Raw genomic sequence first — 22285 nt, 5'->3', positions numbered from 1 at the left:
TCTCAGTAAATAAATAAACTTAAAAAAAAAAAAAGGCAATTCAATGGTGTAAAGTTGAATGCATGATTGAATGAATGAATGAGTGAGTTGAAAACGAATTAACTGAGCATGTATTTTAGGATGCATACTCAAAGGGTATTGGAATTACTAGATTCATGTAATTTAGTAAACATACCTAGGAATAGAAAAGGACCCAAAATGCACAATATGAAGAGATGTATTTGCAAGACTCCAAAATTAGTATGTTTGTGTTTTTGCTGATATTTTTAATCATAGGGTTTCCCTAGACCCCTCTTTCTGCCTAAACATTATTTAAGTTTCAATGTCTTTTCCAAAACTCACTTTTCTTCTTCTCAGGCACTCCCTTTCACTTACAACATCCTTTTCATAATATGCCCACCTTGTATTTCACTTCATTGTCAGCAAACAATAAAGTAAGACTTCCCGTGGATTTTCTGTAGCTGCTCAACCCAGATTTAGTCTGAGATGGTTTTCATAATTCTATAAGTGACTTTGAACTTGACCAAGAACCCTATCTCTAGCATTGAACTGTGAGATTTCACAGGAATCTTTGCCTTGTTTCTTATGAAACAAAAATGGCATTATGGCTGTCTTAAAAAAAAATGCGCACAAAAACCATTATGACAAATTGAGGAATATTGAACTAGTCAATTTGTGCATTTCATTGAACATTCTGAACCATACAAATTTGAATGAAGCTTTCAATACACAAATAAGCCAGTTCTGTAACAATAGACACTGCCATTGTATATCAGGCATTATGCATAGTGCAACCAGCTGCATCAAAAAGATGGGGGAATTGGGATTTGTTTTCATTGTTAAATTGAATTCCAAAAAAATTATTGTTGCTCTGTAATAAACAGGAATGCTGCTTAATGAAAAACTCTATTTGTATTATTGGTGAGTTTCTTGTTCCTAATTCAGACATGCGGATAAAGCTGCTCTTTCACTCTTTATAAGCTGGTAGCTGCCATGATGCCTAAACTCAGCAAAGGATCATCTTGTTCATATGTGAAGAATATCAGGAGAACAGTTTAAATAGGATAGACAAGAAATAGTTTAATATAGGAGGAGATTCTGGTAAGATTAGCAAGAACATGCACAGCGCTTATTGCTTCCTTTTTATATCCCTTTATCTTCAGGAAAAAAAAAGTGTAACAATGGGATATTAACGTTTAATATCTTTTCTGTTTTCAATGAGGGGAGAAAATAATCATCTGTCTTTTCTAATTTTTAGATTAAAAGAAGTACACCCAAGTGCAATTATATAGCCCAAAGTTTTTTTATAAGATATGTTTCTAAGAATACACAGGAAAGGAAATGACTTCATGGTTGCTTTTCTCAAATCTTGCACATCAACTTACAGAGAATTTTAGAAATTCACTTTTGACTATTAGAATGATACTAAATGTTCTTATTAATTGTGATTATAATTCAGTTTAGTGTGAAGTGGAAAATGCATATTAAACCACGGGTATTTAAATGTGGCTGTCTGATTTCACTAGCAATTGCTCTTATGTATTGGTGTAATAGGAAGGTAGAGGAAGTTACTGCAATAAAACCAAATTGACACATTTGTTTTTAAACTACGCTCTGCTCTAAGAATCTATGGATTCCTTAATCCCTTTTTCACTTTTCAAGTTTTCAAGTCCTGACTGCAAGCATGAATAATAAACTGAAGTCTGTCCTTCATGTGAAAAAAAAAATAAACCACATTTTATGCAAAGATGCTAATTTTTCTAACTTACAGAATTCATGTGCACCTTTGAGAAACTGATGAATCAAGACAGTTTAAACATACATGCAGAATATTATAGGTACCTATTGTTTTGATTCTAGGTACTAGGCAACAATCTCATTCTTTTTGATACAAATTAAAATTAACCATTCATGATAGATTCTAATATGATAATTGTTCAAATATCACTAATATTTGATCAGCAAATATTATGGGCTTTATATGTTTAATGCATTAAAAACATCCAAGTAAATATATTATGAGATGCAAATACAGCATACATTGACTATAAAATTTGGGAATCACTTCAAACATTTGTTATTTTAAAAAATAATTGTATCACTTCTAGCACGTATACAGAAAAACTCATTTTGTATTTTATTGGTTGAAATGATTAATCAAAGTGGTGTGGATAATTTACTAGACTATGAAATTAGTTTGATCATATTATATTTAGAAATATTTTAAGGAGCACCTGGGTGGCTCAGTCAGTTGAGCATCTGACTTCAGTTCAGGTCATGATCTCCCGGTTCATGGGCTCCAGCCCCATATTGGGCTTTGCATTGACAAGGCCAGCCTGTTTCAGATTCTCTGTCTCCCTCTCTCTCTCTCTCTGCCCCTCCACACCTGTTCTCTCTCTCAAAAATAAACATTAAAAAAAATTAAAAACAAAAGAAATATTTTAAGATTATATGAGCAGTGGGAGTTATAAAAATCTGAAACAAGGTACTAAATAGGTTAATGTGAGAAGTGCCGTGTGCCAGAAAGAACACCAAACTGAAAGTCTAGAGAATTGAATTAATTTTCTGTGTAACTCTTCCCTCTCTAGACTTCGTTCCCTTCTAGATTTAAAATGGCATAGACCTTGGAGTGCCTAGGTGGCTCAGTAGGTTAAGCATCTGACTTCAGCTCAGGTCATGATCTCCTGGTTCATGAATTTGAACCCCGCTTTGGGCTCTGTGCTGACATCTCAGAGCCTGGAGCCCGTTTAGGTTTTGTGTTTCCCTCTCTCTCTCTACCCCTCCCCCGCTCCTGCTCTGTCTGTCTCTCTCTCAAAAATAAATAAACATTTAAAAAAACTCAATGGCATAAACCTGAAATGCCTTTTTCTAACTAGATTTCTGATTTGATTATACTTTGACAAATGAGAATAGAGTCTCTCAAAGTTTCTTTTAATCCTGGAATTCTAATAATATATGATTTGGTGAAAATCAACCCTTTTATTCTAAAGTAGATAGTTTTGATTTACTTGACATTGAGTTCCTGAAAGCCGTGGATTAAATCTTGTTCATCTTTGTATATTCAGCACTAAGCACAATGCCTAACACATAGTAGGTGCTCAGTAAGGATTTGTTATGTGAAGAATGTGATTAATGTTATAAAAACCAGTTACTCCTGAATTATTCTTTTTTGACTCACTAAGTTATTTTTCCAGTTTGAGGGTTAAATGTATATGTTTTGGTTAAGGATAATTGACAATAATGCTAAAGTAGAGGCAACTCTAAAAAACTAAAATTTTGGCTAATGAAATAACAAGGCTTCTCCTCATGACTTGTGACCAAAAGAACTGTGGATACAAATTTATCAGTTGATAGACTGAAAAACTTATCAATGCAGTCCCAGGAAGCATTATTTCAATTACAGTCAAAAACTCTTTTGAACAAGTGCACCTGAGTTGCTAAGCTGGTTAAGCATCTGTCTCTTGATTTGGGCTCAGGTTATCATCTCATGGTTTGTGAGTTCAAGCCCTGCATCAGGCTCTGCACTGACAGCTCAGAGCCTGCTTGGGATTCTCTCTCTCCCTCTCTCTCTGCCCTATCATCCCCCCCGCAAAAGAAAGAAATAAACCTAAAAAAATTTTCGAGTAATAATATAAGTGGCTAAATGTACAACATCCCTAAAAGGAGGCACATGTTAGGTATTTTGATGTAATAGTTTAAAACATTCCCACCTCTCCTTTTAAAATACCTTCACTGGTGTCCAGAAAAATTAAGAACAATGTAGTCTCTGTATTTGGGGAGAAGAACGTTACTAAACATCCTTAAAAATCAGTATGAATCCTGATTGCAAAATGTGTTCAGTGCCAGGATCACTATGCAAATGTTTTGATCTTTTTTCTTTTCATCCTTCGTGGGACCATTTTTGGACTAAAATTCCCCAACATCTGACTTTTGCATGCACACATCCAAGTTCCTTTCATAATAATTGTATTTCCCATTTTCCCACCCTACAAGTTGGATCACCTTAGGCAGAAAATGTAGGCAGAAAAGGCAGGCTGGAGCTTTGAGAAAAGACCATTTCAAGGTTGTAGGGAGAGGAGTATTTTACAGTGAAATCATAATAAAAATATAAGAACCATGAGTGCTTTTAAATATTTAAAAAATACAATAGGAGACAGAAATTTCATTAGGCAATGTTGCTGGTATAGCAGAAACCAGAATGATAATAATGTAAAACAGTGGGTAATATTCCTGGGATAAAATCTATGAGGAAAAAAAATCAGATTTAATTAAGATTTTAAGACCCCTTTTACCTTATGAAGGGTGTGTGCCTGCTGACAATATAATTAATGCAGACCTCATAAAAGTGATGCAACTGAGTTATCAAGAGCCAAGAAGAATGTAGGCAAACAGATAGGATGATTATTTACTTTCAATCAATTTATTTATCTAAAACCAATTTATTGTACACCTACTAAGTGCAAAGCACTATACACTGTGGGAGGATATTAAATTGCCCTAGGCACAGTATTTATAACCTGTTGTTCTTCTCTTCTTCATACAAGAGTGCCATCTTTGTGTGGGTCCTCCCAAAATGAGCTGCTCACTAATAGGTGATTATTTTGGAAAGGAATTTTAAGCATGCTGGTAGGAGATTGGAACAAGTTAAACAGAGAAAGAGGGAAAGCCAGTCCAAGAATGTGTTATTGAGCTGGTCCCTGCTATGGGTCACTAAGCTCCATCCCACTGGGACCCCTGCGAGGAACCATGTGGAATATATCTCACAATTGTTTGCCCTGCATGCAGCTGGTTGTCATAGCAGCAGCTAAAGTAAAAAGGCGATGAGAGGATGGAAGGCAAGATACAAAAGGTGTGGGAAACAAATGTATTTTGCAAATTTATCTCATGTGGAGATAAAAAGAGCAGTTATTTATTAAGCCCTTATTATATGCAGTCATTGTGCTAGCCACTGGGGAAGAGGAAAAGAGAAGTATAGAAAGATGAAAAATTCAAGGTCCCTGTTCTTTAGGAATTCATAGTTTAGACAAGGAGGCAAGTCAGTAAGTAAGGCCATGACAGAGGAGTTTGAACTGCCGTGGAGAAGTATGTCATATGGAGGCTGAAAACTTGGGAGGAAGTGGAAGAAGATGATTCCAAGTAGAAGAAATATTGTCTGTAAGCCAGGGGGTTAGGGTGTGGCTTATTCAGAACACTGTGATCTACTTAGAGCAATTAGATAATAAGACTGTATCCCAGCACACAAAATAGTTTATCATGCATAATCAGCGCTCACTATGTATTTATAGGTACTCAAGCATTACTTGCTTAATGAATAAATTTTCTGATCCGCGTTCTTAGAGCTGTCCTTTCAAGGAGCATATGGTTGGCATGGTTGTGATTGTTTCAAGTGGATAGGATTTTGAGGTACACATAGCCTTATTCCACCAACTGGATATTTCCTCTTGGGCCAAAGTAAAGGACTTACATTGGCCCTTCTTATACATATACTAGTACATCTTAAAAGCTGCTGTTCAATGAACACTTAAATGAGCACTGTGCTAAGCATTTTACTTAGCTCATTTACTTATTGCAACCCTACCAGGAAGACAAAACCGAGGCATAGAGGTGCGAAGCTAATACACGGTGTGCTTGATTGTTACCAATACTGTCTCCGTCTATAACTAGCACATTTAACTAGAAGTCACAGACAAGAGCAGTTCTTCAACAGTTCTCTTGGAGTGTATAACTCCATATGTTTATGGAACAGTGTCTTCAGGGACATCTGAGAATAGGAGCTTCTTCGCTTCAATAAAATAGAACCAATCTTCCTCCACAGTGGTAGTCGATGTTTCCAAATCCCGAATTCTTGACTGCTGATAATTCCTTCCCTATAGTCCTTCTTTCTTTCTCTTGAGCTTTGCTGCAAAACCTCATTAAACTGCAGAAATTAAAACAATTCATCTATAGTTACCTGCAATAAATATTTTGACAGTGCCAATCATTTAATCAAATGCTGTAATACAAAAGTAATTTAAATATGATCCTTGTTTTCAAGAGATTGAGGCTCTATTGAAGATGATGAACAGGAGGCTGATAAAGTAGAGGTAAAAGCAAATTGGCTATTGAAGAAAAGAGGAATTGGCAGATTAATTCCAAGTAGAGTTAGGTAGCAATTCAGGGAGGCTACATGGAAATGGAAGCACAGAGAATCAGCATACCACAGTTCTAGTCCTATTTTTACCTCTAACTTAACCACATCATTCATCTCCACCAGCCTCATCTCCTCATGCATACCACTCTCAATGCCCCTTAGAGTTCTGGCAGGTTCTAACCTATACCACTCTCAATGCCCCTTAGAGTTCTGGCAGTTCTAACCTATGAGCAGAATGTGTGTGAGATGGGCACTGAAAGCTGGGTACCGTTTTAACACAAAGAAATGCAAAACCCATCCCAGATGAAGGCAGAGCATGAGCAAATACACAAATGCAACACAGGCCTGGGCATATCCTGCACGAAGGGCCCTTCCCGCCTAGTGTGACTAGTGCAGTCCATGTGAGACAGCAGCCAGGGTAGGACCAGAAAGGTAGCTTTGGGAAAGTTTACAGAGGGTCTTGAATTCTATACAAAGCCATTTGGATTTAATAAGGTTTTTTAAATAGCCGAAATATAAAGGCAATGATTAGAGAATCATTGAGAATAATTGAAAATCAATCTGGAGCATAACAAGTGGAACAATTTAAGTAAATCAGAACTACAGGGCCAGATAATCTCTGGCCTTTATTGCACTTGAAAAGCTAAGAAAAAAAATTGGAAGGTAAATGTAATATTCCAAAAAATGAAAAAGATAATCAAACTTTATGAAATTCTTGATCTTTAATGCTGAAAGAACAATTGTAGAGTAACAGAAGAGAAGCTGCTTTAGGATAACGTTCCTAACATAAAAGATAAAATAAAACTTAATAAATAAGACAATTTGATCATTATAGTTCCAAGTTTTAACACTTATATAAAAACTTAAACAAAGTTACAGCCACACAACCACACGTATAAAATCTTAAAAGCTCATTCAACTTGCAAAAATGTTTACCAGTTTGTAATTCCTCCCATTTTTTCCCGCATTAGCACATTGATGATACAGCTGATGGCAGTGACTATTAGTGACCTTAAGAACACAGCTGGGTTTCTATTTTTATTTCTGTAAAACCCTTTTCTTCAACTAAATGATGCCTTAAAGGCCTAAACTAAAATCTATGTAGTCAAGGCAATTTGTATTGTATGTTTGTGTATATATTTCACACAACAAAGCCAGCTTTTGAAACACGTGTATACACTCCCACACACATATGCACACATACTCCAAAATCTGTGATGATACTTCTATAGAAACCTGTTTTCAAACCAACCTGGAATGAATGACTGGACTTTGCCCAAGCTCAAAGAAGCATTTAGGACTATACAAAATTACCTCTATTGACAACATACTTCAAAACAGAGTTACTATACATTCATGTAAATCACTTCTGATCTGCTAAAAAAAGAGTAAACTAAAACATCCACACATTTAGGAGATATTGATGAATAATTCAGGCTTTGAAACTTTTTTTCAATGACTCTGAAGGACAGAAAAAAGACTGTGGAATTTGTTTTTATTTGGGTGATTGCTTACTTATTCTCCTTAGCTCAAATTAGAGGTAATAGTCTTGGATAGTTTCATCTGGCTATTTGCAGATAAAAGTATTTATCTACAAATAGGCAGATTTCTGAATATGGGTAATAACAGAGACAAACATATGTTTAAAATTCCTAATGCAGTTGATGCTGAGTAAATAGGATTGTATACTGTGAACTTTGGCAAAATGGCTATTCAGCAAGCAGGAAAGGATTCAAGGATGGTGGTCTGCCAGAGAAATAGCTTAGTAGTTGCTGAGAACAAGCTGGCAGGGAAATACCATGAGTCAGAAAGAGAAAGGAATCATGTGATTTCTCTAGCCAGTCTCCTCATTGTTCATAACATAAAATAAAGATACTTTTTTAAAAATTTTCTTTAATTTATTTTGAGAGAGAGAGGGAGGGTCAGAGAGAGAGGGAGAGAATCCCAAGCAGGCTCTGCACTGTCATTGCAGAGCCTGATGTGGGACTCAAACTCACAAACCATGAGATCATGGCCTGAGCTGAAATCAAGAGTCAGATGCTCGACTGACTGAACCACCCAGGTGCCGCTAAAATAAAGATACTCTCTGTGAAATAATTATTTTACATTTTTATGTTTGCAAAGGCTCTATCTGTAAAAGATGTTTGAACTTCCTGAAGATAGGCATTCAGCTTTTGATCAAATGAAAAATGAAAGTCTAAAATGTGAGAATAAATATCTAAATATAGATTTTCTGTACCCTTAGGTTTTGATTTTGAAAAAAAAAAGTGCACCAATGTGAACTTGTTAGACCAATTCTTTCTAAGGAAGATAAAAAAGAAGCCTGATAGGCAGGAATTCGAAGCCGTTTACCAACTCCTAATTTCTCTCCCTAAATAAAAGTGAAGCTCACTGTGCTAGAGGCTCATAAATTAAACCTTACTCTACCGTCCCGAAAGCTGCGTGAAAAGTGGGGTATGTTATGTTTCCCTCTCTTTACTCTTGGAAACAGTCTATGGCAAAATAAAGGTGTGTTGAGTAAAAAAGAATCCAAAAATCTATCCATTGTTAGCTCTACTACATACACCATCACTATGCTACTCAGGTATCTCTTAACTCTAGAGCCTCAGGGAAGATTTTGGAGGATCTACAGTACAGGAGCATGGAATAGCCACACAAAGAAAGCCTACCTGTGGAAATCAGTGTGCCCTGTGTGTGAGATAGTGCACGAGAAGACAGGGCTTCTCTTTGCTGTGTCTTTAACACAACACATTCAATCTTAAGGCCTGGACCACTTGACTGCACAAGAAATAGTGCAGAAAGGAATAATGAGATGATGTCACCTGTGCTGAGACTTGCCTGCTTCTTCCAGACACTACAGTCCAAAGTTGTACATTCTATGGTAAAACATATTCCATGCTAGTTCTCTTTTCCTCCCCCATCTCCACCCAGTGTGAAGGCAGAGTTAAGTGATTGAAGAAATTGGGGTATGATCTGAATCTGGATACCCTCTCCACCTGCTGATAGTGTTAAGGGGTGGATATTGCTAATGAGAGGATTAAAATGTCTCTTGAGCTAATGCCTCCCACAGTATGCAATGAAACAGGTACCCTGCCTTTTTGCAGAGAATCAATGATGCATAATTTCTCAGTGAACTAATGCGCAATCTATTTTGAATCCACATTAATCACTCTCTTTTCTATGAAATCTAATTTAGGTGTAAATCATTCACTTCCCAGGTATAGGCTTCCTCAGTAAAATGTAAGTTGAGGCCAGCTTTTTTATGGAAGCAGAGTTAATGTAGCTGAAGTAACTGTACCTAAGATTTCAGCAAGAATCTTAAAAATATGACTCAAAGTTAGTTTAGTTAAAGCTTGAGTAATTTAAGGAAATTGCCTAGGCAAGTAATTGGTATTATACCAAAACTAAATATTTCACAGTTACATTTGCTTTTGCCTAAAAATAAAAACTGGAGCAATACAAGGGAAAACTGCCAAGACTGAAAATAATATGCAGCAGCTGTAAGTAATTGGGAATGATAATCATAATTAGACAAGATGTAAGATGTGTGTTAAAACCCAGATTGGATCTTCCTGTTGACAACTGGGAGAAATCCCAGAGGCTTGGACTGTACACCTAGCCCAGGCACTTCTGCTCCCTACCTGAGAGCCCCAGCAAAACCCAACTGGGTGTTAGATCAGCCAGGAAACCACTCTCTAAAGGCCATGCATCATACGGGGGGAGAGGTGGGAAGAGCTCGTACTCCCTGTCTTCAAGGAGCTGGCAAACCAGAGGAAACTGAACAATTACCTAGCAGTAAATAGCATTAAATAAAAGTCCTTCAAAAGAAACCAAAATAATGAAGAGAATAAATGTTTTTGTAGGATAAAATGGAGGACAGCTTTGTAAGATCAGAGAAACATTAATTTAAGCAAGTGTAGATTAAAAATGAAGTAAAATATTCATACTGTATACTATATACCACATATAGTATACATATATATAGTATACTATACATATATATACTATATATAATATATTTATGTACTATCAGTTAAAAAGGAACTATTTCTGAAATCAGGTATAAATGGGTTACTAAAAATTCATAGGGAGATTCAGGGGGCCTCATGGAGTAAAAGGTATTTTAGGTATCTAAGGATGAGTAGGACTTTTAAGGTAGGGGGAGAAGGGGACAGGAAGGAAGACCATTTAAGCTTAATGATATGGCATATGCAAATGACAAGAAATGAAAATACTCTGTGTGTTCAGAAAATGGTTCATGTGACTGGAGCTAGGAGCATATACGAGTCTGGATAAGTTGACTAGAACCAGGTAACAGAGGTCCCTGAATGCTGAGCTACAGAGTTTTGGCTTTCCTCAGGAGGCAATGGAGACCCCTGATGGTCTGGGATTAACATAGACCTCTACTCTTGCCTCCACTAGTATCATCTATTTTCCACACAATAGCCAAGCAATTATTTAAGAATGTCAGCTAGCCTCCTCTGCTCAAAACTCTCATGTGGATTCCCATATCACTCAGAATGAAATCAAAATTCTCAGCGTAGCCCAACTACACCTCTGATCATATGCCCTAGCCCTCCTAATTTTATTTAGGATGAGTAGCAGTTTGATATTCACAGGAAACTAAAAACATGGCAGAGAATATACAACAGATCTGACCATGTCAGAGACACCACTAGATGTCTCCTAACTAAAAAATTCAGGACTATATTTGGGGGACATGGGTTCATCTACACTTCCTGTTGTTTGCTGCAAAAGGATAGTGCTAGAAAGTTGGATGGCTGCTCCTCCCCCTTATAATCAGCCTCATGATCTATCTTCTGCTCAAATGCTGAAAAGAGGTATTCTGACTCTGTACAGGTCTTAGAAAGTAATAAGTCTAAAAGTAGGGAGAGAAGAAAGGCAGTTAAACACAAATGATGAAAGACAATATTCTTCTGAAAAAAGAAGTCAAGACCTTGTGTTCCTTTATGTGCTTATGGTAAAAGGATGGGAAATAGATACAAACCTTATCATCATTCAACAAATATTTATTGAACACCTACTAAATATCAGACTCTGTTCTGTACCAATGAAAAAAATTACATATAATAAATCTTGGCTTGAAGACATTCTTAGTCTAATGGGGAAAGATAGATATGTAAGTATGATATCAAATATGATGTCAAATTGATTTGGCATGTGGGACTTTATAAAAACTTTCCTCTTTCTGTTTTTATTATTTTTTTTTAATTTTATTTATTTTTGAGAGAGAGAGAGAGCGCTCATGAGCGGCGGGGTGGGGCAGAGAGAAAGAAGGAGACACAGAATCCAAAGCAGGTTCCAGGCTCTGAGCTGTCAGCACAGAGCCTGACACCAGGCTTGAACTCACGAGCCATGAGATCATGACCTGAGCCAAAGTGGGGCATTTAACAAACTGAGCCACCCAGGCGCCCAAACTTTCCTCTTTTTAAAGCATATGATATTTGAACTGACTCTTCAAGCTAATTTCTAATAGTGAAGTTATTTTCTTTAATTTCTTAACATTTTCTATAATTTCTCAAGTAGATGTTTGATATTTAACATGCCAAACAAATCTAATTGGCCCCAATAATACTGAGACTCCTAACTTTAGTACCATTAGTCTGGTACTCTGAATCACTCAACAAGTCACACATACACACACACACACACACAAATACATAATAAATAGTTAATGGGACTAAGGTTATACAATAATAGGATTCCCCAAGTAAAAGGACTATATGCCACCATTTTTAAAAGTGAGATACACTAACACATGCATATCATTGCATTTTGTAAAAAAAAAACCACTCTATTTGTATCTACTCAGACTACTTACCTGCCATGACTCCTTGTGGAGCCTTCCCATGTTTGTTTATTATCCTTATAAGTATGTATATCCTAATGTTCTATATGTGCCTTATTATTTACACCTCCAACTATAATAAAACTTTTCCTAAGAGAGGAGATTGAGTTTTATTTGCCTTTGCCTGTGTTCAATCCCTAGCACATGAAAGATGCTCAATATATACTTAAGGGGTACAAATTGTGTACATGACTTAGCATTAGGTATGTAATCAAAAATTCCCTTGACTAACTTTACTCTTTGTTTTTTGGCTTACTGATTATCAATAGCTAGTCTACAGTCCATTTCCTGTAATAATTGCAGGCTAATGATGCAGCAAAAGGCTCCTCCTTTATTTTAGGACTAATAGAAGGACTAATAGGACAACTAAAGAGTACAATGGAAAAATACATACTCTGTTATAATATTTAATTTTAAATATATTATTGACATACTTTTGTCATGTCTAAGGCAGTAGGAGGCTGAGTGGAAGATAAAGGCACACTGGGGGAAAAGATAGGGTATATGGAATTAAGCAGCAAAAGGACCATCCTATCTTATTAGCTATTGTATTCTCAGTGCCCGGTACCTAATCCAATAAATTTGGGCTGAATGAATGAATGAAAGATGATATATTGTAGAATCTCTGGCCTATAAGCAAGTGGCTTGCTTCAGAAGAGATTCCGTTTTGTAGGAGAGAACTACTCCTTTTAATTCCGGCCCATTCATTTATTAAATTGAATCATTCATTCAAAAGACATCTCTTCAGCATCTACTTTGCCACTCTCTGTACATGGAAACAAAAAGATAAATAAAACATGACCTAGGAGAGTTCACAGTCTGGTTAGAAAAATAGATATGTATGTGAATATTGACAATGTAGTATGATAGCTGTATAAAAAGGGATATTATGGTGGCATGATGGCACAGTAAGGTAATCTGTTCAGCGTGCTGGTAAAGGAGAGGGGATTCAGGAAAGATTGCTCCCAAAATGCACTTTAAAGGATGGATAAGGAGTTTTCAGGATTCTTTCTACTTTACCCCCTTGATGTACTATTTAATTTGTCATGACAATAAAAATTTTATCTTTGTTTTGTATGCTTGGCTTTTAAGATCTATTTCTTATTTATGAAATCATTTTATATGCTTTGCTTATTATTAGTCCTTTACTATAATACCGGTTTTATTGCACTTGAGATTCTTTAAAAACAACAGCAAAATAACTCTTAAATAGCTGTCATTGAAAAGGTAACAGACCAATTAAATATTTATTTATGTTTTAAAAAACAACACACCTTTCCAGGTCTTGAACAAGAGGAAATAATTTAAGGAGTTTCATGGTTTTAAATTAGACTTCTTATATATCAAAACTTCAAAAGCTATGTGCTCAACAATAGACTTATTTTCTTCATCATCTTCTCATTTTTTTAAAACTCACTTATGCTGCAAATAGAAGCATTAAATAGTGGATTTTGCTCCATGTTTACTAAAGAGGAGTAATCTTAGACCTTGAACTTTATTCACCTGGAATCAACAATTGTACTGTCAAGAAAACTTCCCCCTGCAAAGGTCAATGCAGCTCTCATCCCCTTTTAATTTCTTAGAGATACAAACAAAACAATTTATTCTTCTTGTAATATGGAAATATAGTCACTGGTGAAAGTTCTATTAAAAACAACCTGCTGTTAATTCAAACTCATTGTGACTAAAACTGCTTCTGGATTTGAGTTATGGTTTTGGGGATGAAATAGTATATTTTTTTTATTACATGGTTCACTTTCTACTAGGAAACATTGCTTGAAATCCAGGTTTCATTAAGAGAGGGTAGTTAAAAGTATGTTGGTGGGGTTTTTTATTATTACTATTATTTTTATTATGACAAATGAGGATCGGTCTCAAGCAAAGCTGAGCATGCCTACAACATTCCATTTCTGGAACAGTATAATTCACATTCAAAGAGGCTACAGTTCTCTTGTGAAATGCAGTGAAATTCATTCAGTAGACTCCCACCATATTCTAAGCTTCAGTGACTCTCTAGGTGAAATCTCTCAGTGAGAATTCAACATGACTGTTCGCCAAGTACTACATAAGCTTCTCTGAGTATGAAACTGTGATCTTTCCAATGTATAAAAGTAATCACACGATTCAACAGCTCCAAATTCTTTAAAATCTCCTTCACTATAAAAAAAACTAAATCGGGGCGCCTGGGTGGCAGAGTTGGTTAAGTATCTGACTCTTGATCTCGGCTCAGGTCATGACCTTGCAGTTTGTGAGTTCGAGGCCCGCATCAAGCTCTGTGCTGATGGCGCAGAGGCTGCTTGGGATCTGTCTCTCCTCTCTCTTTCTCTCTCCTTCTCTCTGCCCCTTCCCCACTTGTGCATTCTCTCTCTCTCTCTCTCTCTCTCTCTCTCTCTCTCCCTCTCTCTCTTTCTCCCTCCCTCAAAATAAATAAATAAACTTAAAAAAAAAAACCTGTTATTTTTCTTACAGTTAAGGTTATGCTCTATCTGCCTAGAGTTCCAGTTTCAATTCCCTCTACTCCAAGCCTCAAACTTCATGGTCCAGCAAGACTAATCTACTAGAATATATGTCCTGCTCTCCCCTTTACTCATACCTTTGAATAAATTGTTTCCTCTACCCAAATGACTGTCCCCTTTGGTAAAACTCTGTTAAATCATCCCTCCCTTGCTTGGGAAGATTTAGATACAAAATTTTCTGTGTTGCTCCAGTGTATACATGCAAATCTAATATTCCTTGGAATATATTATGATTGTTTGAATATTTTTTTCACCTATCCCCCCCAAAAAAATTTTTCCCAGCTTTTAGTACAAGTATTTGACCAATAAAAAAGATCCACACACACACACAAAAAAATATATATATATAGTATCATTTATATGTGAAATCTAAAAAGCTAAACTTGTAAAAACAGAGCAGAATGGTGACCAGAGGCTGGGGTAGGGGAATCGGGGATATGTTGTCTAAAGGTACAGACTTAGAACTAGTAGATAAATGGACTCCCAGAGAACTAATGCACAGCATAGTGATTATAGACAACATTAGTGTATTATAATCTTCAAAGTTGCTAAGAGACTAGATTTTAATTGTTCCATTACAAAAGAGAAATGATAATTATGTGATATGATAGAGTTGTTAGCTGATGCTGTGGTGGTGATCATATTGCAATTCATAAATGTATCAAATCAACACTGTTGTGCGCCTTAAACTTACACAATGCCAATTATAGATCTCAATAAAAATAAATGTTAAAAAAATATATGCATGGGGCACCTGGGTGGTTCAGTCAGTTGAGCGTCCAACTTCGGCTCAGGTCATGATCTCACAGTTTGTGAGTTTGAGCCTCACGTCAGACTCTGTGCTGACAGCTCAGAGCCTGGAGCCTGCTTTGGATTCTGTGTCTCCCCGTCTCTTGGCTCCTCCCCTGCTCTCTCTCTGTCTCTCAATAATAAATAAATGTTAAAAAAAAAAAAAAAATATATATATATATATATATATATATATATATGCATGAACTACATATTATCCACCAATACAAATATTTACAGTACAAAAAAAGGAATAATAATGCTAGCCACTGTTTATTAAGTACTTAGCCTGTGTCCAGCCCAGTGCGATGTGCTGTATGTTCTTCATCTCCAATTCTCACGGCAGCCCTGCCAGGTGGATTATATTGTCTCTTGCCCTTGAGAAAACTCAAGCTCAGAGAAGTTAGTTGCATAGGCCACACATTGTCATATAGCAGAACCAGATGTGAACTTAAGTCTATCTACTCCAATGCCAGTGCTCTCCCCAGTACACCCAGCTGCCTTTTGATTATTGTTAAGATCCTAAAAGACACAAATTAGATTTTGATTTAATCTTTTCCGTTTCTTTCCAGCTCCAAGTACAGCCCAGTATGGAATTACCGGGAGCGCTGACGTTCTTTTCTCCTGCTGGTACCTTGTGTTGACACTGTCCTCTTTCACCAGCATATTCTACCTGAAGAATGCCATTCTACAATAAATTTAAAGACCCATAAAAGGCTTTTAAGGATTCTCTGAAAGTGCTGATGGCTGGATCCAATCTGGTACAGTTTGTTAAAAGCAGCGTGGGATATAATCAGCAGTGCTTACATGGGGATGATCGCCTTCTGTAGAATTGCTCATTATGTAAATACTTTAATTCTACTCTTTTTTTGATTAGCTACATTACCTTGTGAAGCAGTACACATTGTCCTTTTTTTAAGACGTGAAAGCTCTGAAATTACTTTTAGAGGATATTAATTGTGATTTCATGTTTGTAATCTACAACTTTTCAAAAGCATTCAGTCATGGTCTGCTAGGTTGCAGGCTGTAGTTTACAAAAACGAATATTGCAGTGACTATGTGATTCTTTAAGGCTGCAATACAAGCATTCATTTCCCTGTTTCAATAGGAGTCAATCCACATTGACAAAGATGCATTTTTTTCCTTTTTTGATAAAAAAGCAAATAATATTGCCTTCAGATCATTTCTTCAAAATATAACTAACACATATCTAGATTTTTCTGCTCGCATGATATTCAGGTTTCAGGAATGAGCCTTGTAATATAACTGGCTGTGCAGCTCTGCTTCTCTTCCCTGTAAGTTCAGCATGGGTGTGCCTTCATAAAATAATAATTTGCTCTTTGTCTCCACCTAATAAAAATGTTTTGCCACATCCTATAATTTGAAAGCAAAAATAAACCATAATGATAAAGCTAGACTATATCCTATCTCTAAAGAATGAAGGAGCTGTCAGACTGTAAAAATCTCTTCCCTCCTTGCCAGTGGGGTGTGAGAATTTTGCCCCACCTAAACTCAGTTTTGCGATGAAAAACAATTTCATTAACGTAGTACAGGTCAATCTATTACCGTGTGAATCCTTTGGTTACAGTTGAATGTTGAATCCACTCTGGGAAATAATTCCCTTTAAAATGACAGCAAAGTCCATCCAAGGGATTGCTCAGCAATACAGCATCTTTTCCTTTCACTACTCCAAGCCAAAATCTTTAAGATGGTTGTCAGAAAGAACACAAAGTCTGATCACCTAACATGACATGAGTTGGTGAACACGCCAAAGTCATTTGGTTCTGTGGCAGGTAAGTTGGTGTGATAGATGCGTGCTCCCGCACCCGGGCATTTCGCACATCTTCCACCTGAAAACATCACTCAGCTGAGAGCTTGGAATGCATGTTATATAAAAGAAAATGTTCCAAAATATATAATAACAAGTATTCCATGCTGGCATGCAGCAGATCAATCCCTGAAATAACTAGTTCTGCAATAAAATCTTTCTCTGTAGCAATGTCAGTTCAAAAACATAAGGTCAAAACACAATGACAAAATGACCATGCTTTATGTCTTCTTACATGATATGTGTAAGACATGATCAAATGAAGACAAGACACCCGTGATTAGAATATCTTAAGATATATTAGTTATCAAGTTATCATGAATAGTTCATTGTTTCCACCATAAAGAATGAAAACTACATTTTTTAAGGAAAATGGTGTTATTTTAAGGAGTATTATATTACAAGAGTATTTCCATGGTTTTACTCTTTACTAAAGAAAGACCATAGCCTTGAAAGCCATTTTACAAGTTTGATGAACTTACCAATTTCACTACATAGGGGGATTTCTGCAAATAGTCTCCTTTTGCAAGTCATATTAACAATGAAAAAAAACTCACTAATAGTTAGATACGAGATATTTCATGGAGGTTGTACATACTTAACATACCTAATATTTTGCCCCGAAAGAAATGGCTTGAAAATCATGATTTTTTTTGAGTAAAGCTTAGCCCCAAAGTACGCCATAAATCTATTTTAATTAGAAAAATGAATCCTACATGAGGAGGCATAAATATACAGTGTTTCCACAAAATGGCAATAATATGGCATTATGCTATTAAATTTACTCACTGTAATTATTCATTACATTATTTTGACTGATGTATTAAAAACTTTTTTAACACACATGGCATTTTAATTTTGATTATTATTTATTTGCTTTTTAAAAATATTCTTTGTGAAATTGGTGAGTAAACTACAATTTTTTTTTTTTGTATTGCAGCTTTAAAGTGGCACACTCCATAAAAATCTACTTACTAGAAATAGTGGTGCTACCACAAAAGTGTTAACCATCAGTACCATTGTTTGGGAGAAAGAAACAGATCAAGAATGCATATTATACAGTGACCGCTTTCCTAGAGTTAAAAATACCTCCTCTTTGTAAGGTTTGTAGGGTAAATGTGAGGTAAATCGAGGTATAAACTATGGATGAACCAAATAATTAGTTCAAAGTGTTGTCATGATTCCGAATTTGTGGAGTCTGGTGTTTTTCCCATAGAATGTGACAGAAGTACAGTCATAGCTCAGTAGCTATATGTATTTGCCTTTATGTTAGAAGAGAATTTCTTGAGTGACATTTTAAATAGAGGAGGTATTCACTATGTTTTTCTGTATCACAGCAGCATTCCTAGTCTTTAGGCCCCTGAACAGAGTGAAACCATGAGTATTTATGAGTTCAATATTGTTCAAATAAGGCTACAGTATTTGCTTTTTTGTGTGAATGTATTGCATATAATGTTCAAGTAGATGATTTTACATTTATAGACATATGAAATGTCTGATTACTCCATTTTATCAGTCCTGACTGTACAAGATTGTTGCAATTTCAGAATAGCGGTTTTATGAAATTGATTTATCTTTTGATCTATAACAATTTTGCTAGCTATTCATTTCAGCGTTATATTTCCACAAGTTACATTTGTGGGACTCCTTTTGTTGCCCCTAAAGTTTCTTTTTTTTTTAAGGAAAGAAAAATAAAGAGCAGTTGAGAAAAGAGACTGCAAAGAAAAGAGTGGAGGTAAGGAGAGAGGGAAGAAAAAAAGGAGGAAGGAAGGAGGAAATGAAGGAAGGAAGGGAGAAGATAAGGGAGAGAGGGAAGAAGAATATTAGGGTAGTTGACTTAATTCATTTGCATTTTGGTTTAACTGCAAGTGCTGTAATTATGTTTTACAATGATCCCATTCAAAACATAAGTCCTGTGACACCATTAAGTTTCTATTATGCAGCAATTACATAATGAAAAGTACTGCCCAAATTATAGGATTGTGTTTTTTTGGAAACACTAAAAGATTCGAAAGAGAATGTCAAACTTAAAACCACTTTTGGGGGTGTTTAAAACTTAACTGAAAAATTAATGCTTCATCATAACATTTAAGCTATATCTAGAAAGTAGACTGGAGAACTGAGAAAATTACCCAGGTAATTCAGGACAAAAAAAAAAAACACAACTATATATATATATATATATATATATATATATACCCCAATGTGTGAACTCAGAGAAGTCTGAGAAATTTATCAAAGCCAATCATCTATATTGATCAAATTTACTGAATAATTGTTAATTTATCCATTGTACTTAGCTTTGTGACAGCCAAAAGTTACCTATTTAATCTTTTCAATAAAAATTGTTTTTTGAAATTCAGAAATGATTTAAAAAGAGGTCAGGTTTTTAACTATTTATTGAAGTATGTGGATGTACAGTATTTCAATAGATATGAATATGAATAAATGGTATGCCTTAAGATCCTTTGAATATGTATTTACTTTAAAGACTGGAAAAAGCCCTTCCTGTCTTTTAGTAAAACATCCATATTTCATAATCTGATGTAAAATATGTTGTACTGTTTCCAATAGGTGAATATAAAGTCAGTTTATCAATTAAAATATGTATTTGACTCATTTAAAACTCTATTCGTTTAAGAGAAAAAAGGAAGAAATAATAATTTAACATATTTCTGCTATTCCCTTCTTTATTTTCTGCTGCATTCACTGTACCATAGTCACATCTTTCAGGAACTCCAAAGCAATACAGGGTGAAAACATTAGATGCTACAATTTCAAAGGGCTGCACGTATAGCCTTTCTTTCTGTTGCTGAATCCCAAAAGGTTTCACAAGTTGAACTACATCTAGCCTAAAGAAGCAACTTTCCAGAGAGATTTTATTATTTATTATTTAGAACTTTCACCTGCGGAAATGCAGCAAAGTTAGAAACAGAGACTGCTGATAAAATCTTATTAGTTTTATAAGCCAAGAATCCCAAAACTCAAATACCTACAGGAGTCAGGCATATATTATAATTTCATAAACAGCCAGGTATAAAACAGGGAGTATATATTCCACCTCAAGGCATGCACATACAATTTCCTTAAAACACCTTGTTTTCCAAACAGAACACAATTTGGCTGAGAGCCCTTCGTTTGTGGCTGCTATACTATCCAAATGAGAGACATCCCAGATGAGTGATTTAAGCCCTGTTCTCCACATCCATCCAAATAAAAAGGAATCAAATAAAAAGGAACAGTATGGTTGATAAACAAAACAACAAACCATGAAAAAGATCCATGCTTGGAGTAATAAGCTCTTTTGAAATGTGGGTGTCATTGCTATTCTGGGAAAACTATATCTACCCCCCCAATAAAAACACATTAATAAACATCTGATTTTCCCACTGGTTCATCACTTCTCCCTGTGTAATTTCTATCCTGCACTTAATTACATGGAAACAGAAGCATCAAGTCTCAGACCTTGAAAGGTAGCATGTGAAGCAGAGCTACTTTGTCTCTGAACATGATGGGCCAAAATACTTCAAAACGACATCCAGGTATTTGGAAAATAATCACTTGCTTCACCCTGGTAGGCAGAAATTTAAGAATTTTAAGAGGAAATTTTCTAAGAACAATTCATTCATGATAATGGAGTCTGATCCAACCACCAGAGAATCGATGTACTCTTTCTGAACTTCCCAAGAAGCATAAACCGCCACGTTCACACGCACTTCTAATAATTCTAAATTCACTGAAAATACTTAAGAATTGACATCTCTAGTGGAAGGAATAAAATTGGCAAATGAATCACATAAATACTTCCAGTCTTCCTGGAGAGAGGAAAAAGGAAAAAGGTTTTTAGTTTTCTCCCTGAAATCTCCACCCACAATCATCCTAAAGTTAGCATAGCTCACCCAATGCTTCAATCTAAGAAATGCACTCCATCTCAGAGACAGCTAGAATTACTAGTGGCAGCTAGAATTGCTCCTGAAAGGTCACGACGATCTCTACCATGCATTTTACAATGGCAAAGCACTTTAGCAGACATTGCTACTTTGACTTTCACAATACTTTCAAATGTTATTGTCATGCATTGATGATGAAAACAAGATTCAGAAATCTTAAATCACTTGCTGAAGATTACGCTTCTACTAAGTGGCAGATTTGAATCAAATAAGCTGTGCAACATAGTCCCAAGTTGTTTCTATTTCCATTAATTTTCTTAGGAAGAAGAAAAGGAGGTGATCATATTACTAGCTTTGTAAACAACTATATGTATATCTATATTTATAAATAAGTAACTTTGTTTATACTTTTTTTTCTTTAATGTCATCCCTTTATTTTCCAATGCTTCCAGTGTGTACATGATTTAAAGGCAAATCACAATTTGTATCTCATCGAAAACTTTTGGGTGTAGAACATAGAATGCAGTTGCCTTTCACACATGAGCCTTTATTAACATTAGATCCATCACACCCATGGAGGATATTCCCGTAACTATATGTATCTTTTTTATATAACATTTTGCAAAAGACATGTCAAATTTTGGATAATCCATTAAGATTGTTTCCCAGAATTCTTAGGAAAATGGAGGCCAAATATATATATACACATTTTTTTAAATGTAAAATAGAATACTGATTTTAATCTTGAATGATGTTGTTTGAGCCAGTTTAGATCAAAATACTAATTATATGCACATCTGTTTGTTATGGGGCAGTACAACAAAAAGGAGATGCTAATTTTACAAATTGAACTATATATAACATAAGGAATACATTTGTATTTTGTTAGCAAAATATAAACGTAATGCAAATCCTGTGGAGTTCAATCTAGTTGGGAAAAAAGCACGACTTTCGATGCACATATAAAATGAACACATTAATTATTAATGAGTCACTGAATAAGATGTTACAACCAGATAAAAGGACAATCCAAAAATCAGACACATTTATAGATCAAGAATATTGAAATTAATATGCTAATAGAAACAAAACTGACTTCTTCCAGAGAAAGAAAGAGTAATTCAATTCATCCAATTGAATCTTTAACCAACAGAATTTATTTACATGTCTACAGACAAGAAATATTTTGCCTTCGTATCACTTATCTACAACTTGTAAAATGCAAGTTCAAATGCAATGAAAGGTAGACTCCCACAGAATCAG

The 22285-nt window shown here is 35.4% G+C and overlaps 1 protein-coding gene across 1 annotated transcript in view; it reads left to right on the top strand.

The window, feature by feature from the left end:
• NEGR1 (neuronal growth regulator 1) overlaps positions 1-19736 on the top strand; it is an 851294-nt gene extending 831558 nt beyond the window's left edge. Inside the window, exon 7 of the mRNA XM_045477845.1 lies at positions 15877-19736. Within this exon, the coding sequence (XP_045333801.1) occupies positions 15877-16001 (125 nt within the window). The 3' untranslated portion in view covers positions 16002-19736. The remainder of the gene's footprint in view (positions 1-15876) is intronic.
• Positions 19737-22285: the final 2549 nt, after the last annotated feature.

Source organism: Leopardus geoffroyi, chromosome C1 (genome assembly GCF_018350155.1).
Source record: "Leopardus geoffroyi isolate Oge1 chromosome C1, O.geoffroyi_Oge1_pat1.0, whole genome shotgun sequence".
Classification (NCBI taxonomy): Eukaryota; Metazoa; Chordata; class Mammalia; order Carnivora; family Felidae; genus Leopardus; species Leopardus geoffroyi.
Note: the sequence above shows the minus strand (reverse complement) of the source record. Positions and strands in the feature narration are given on the sequence as shown.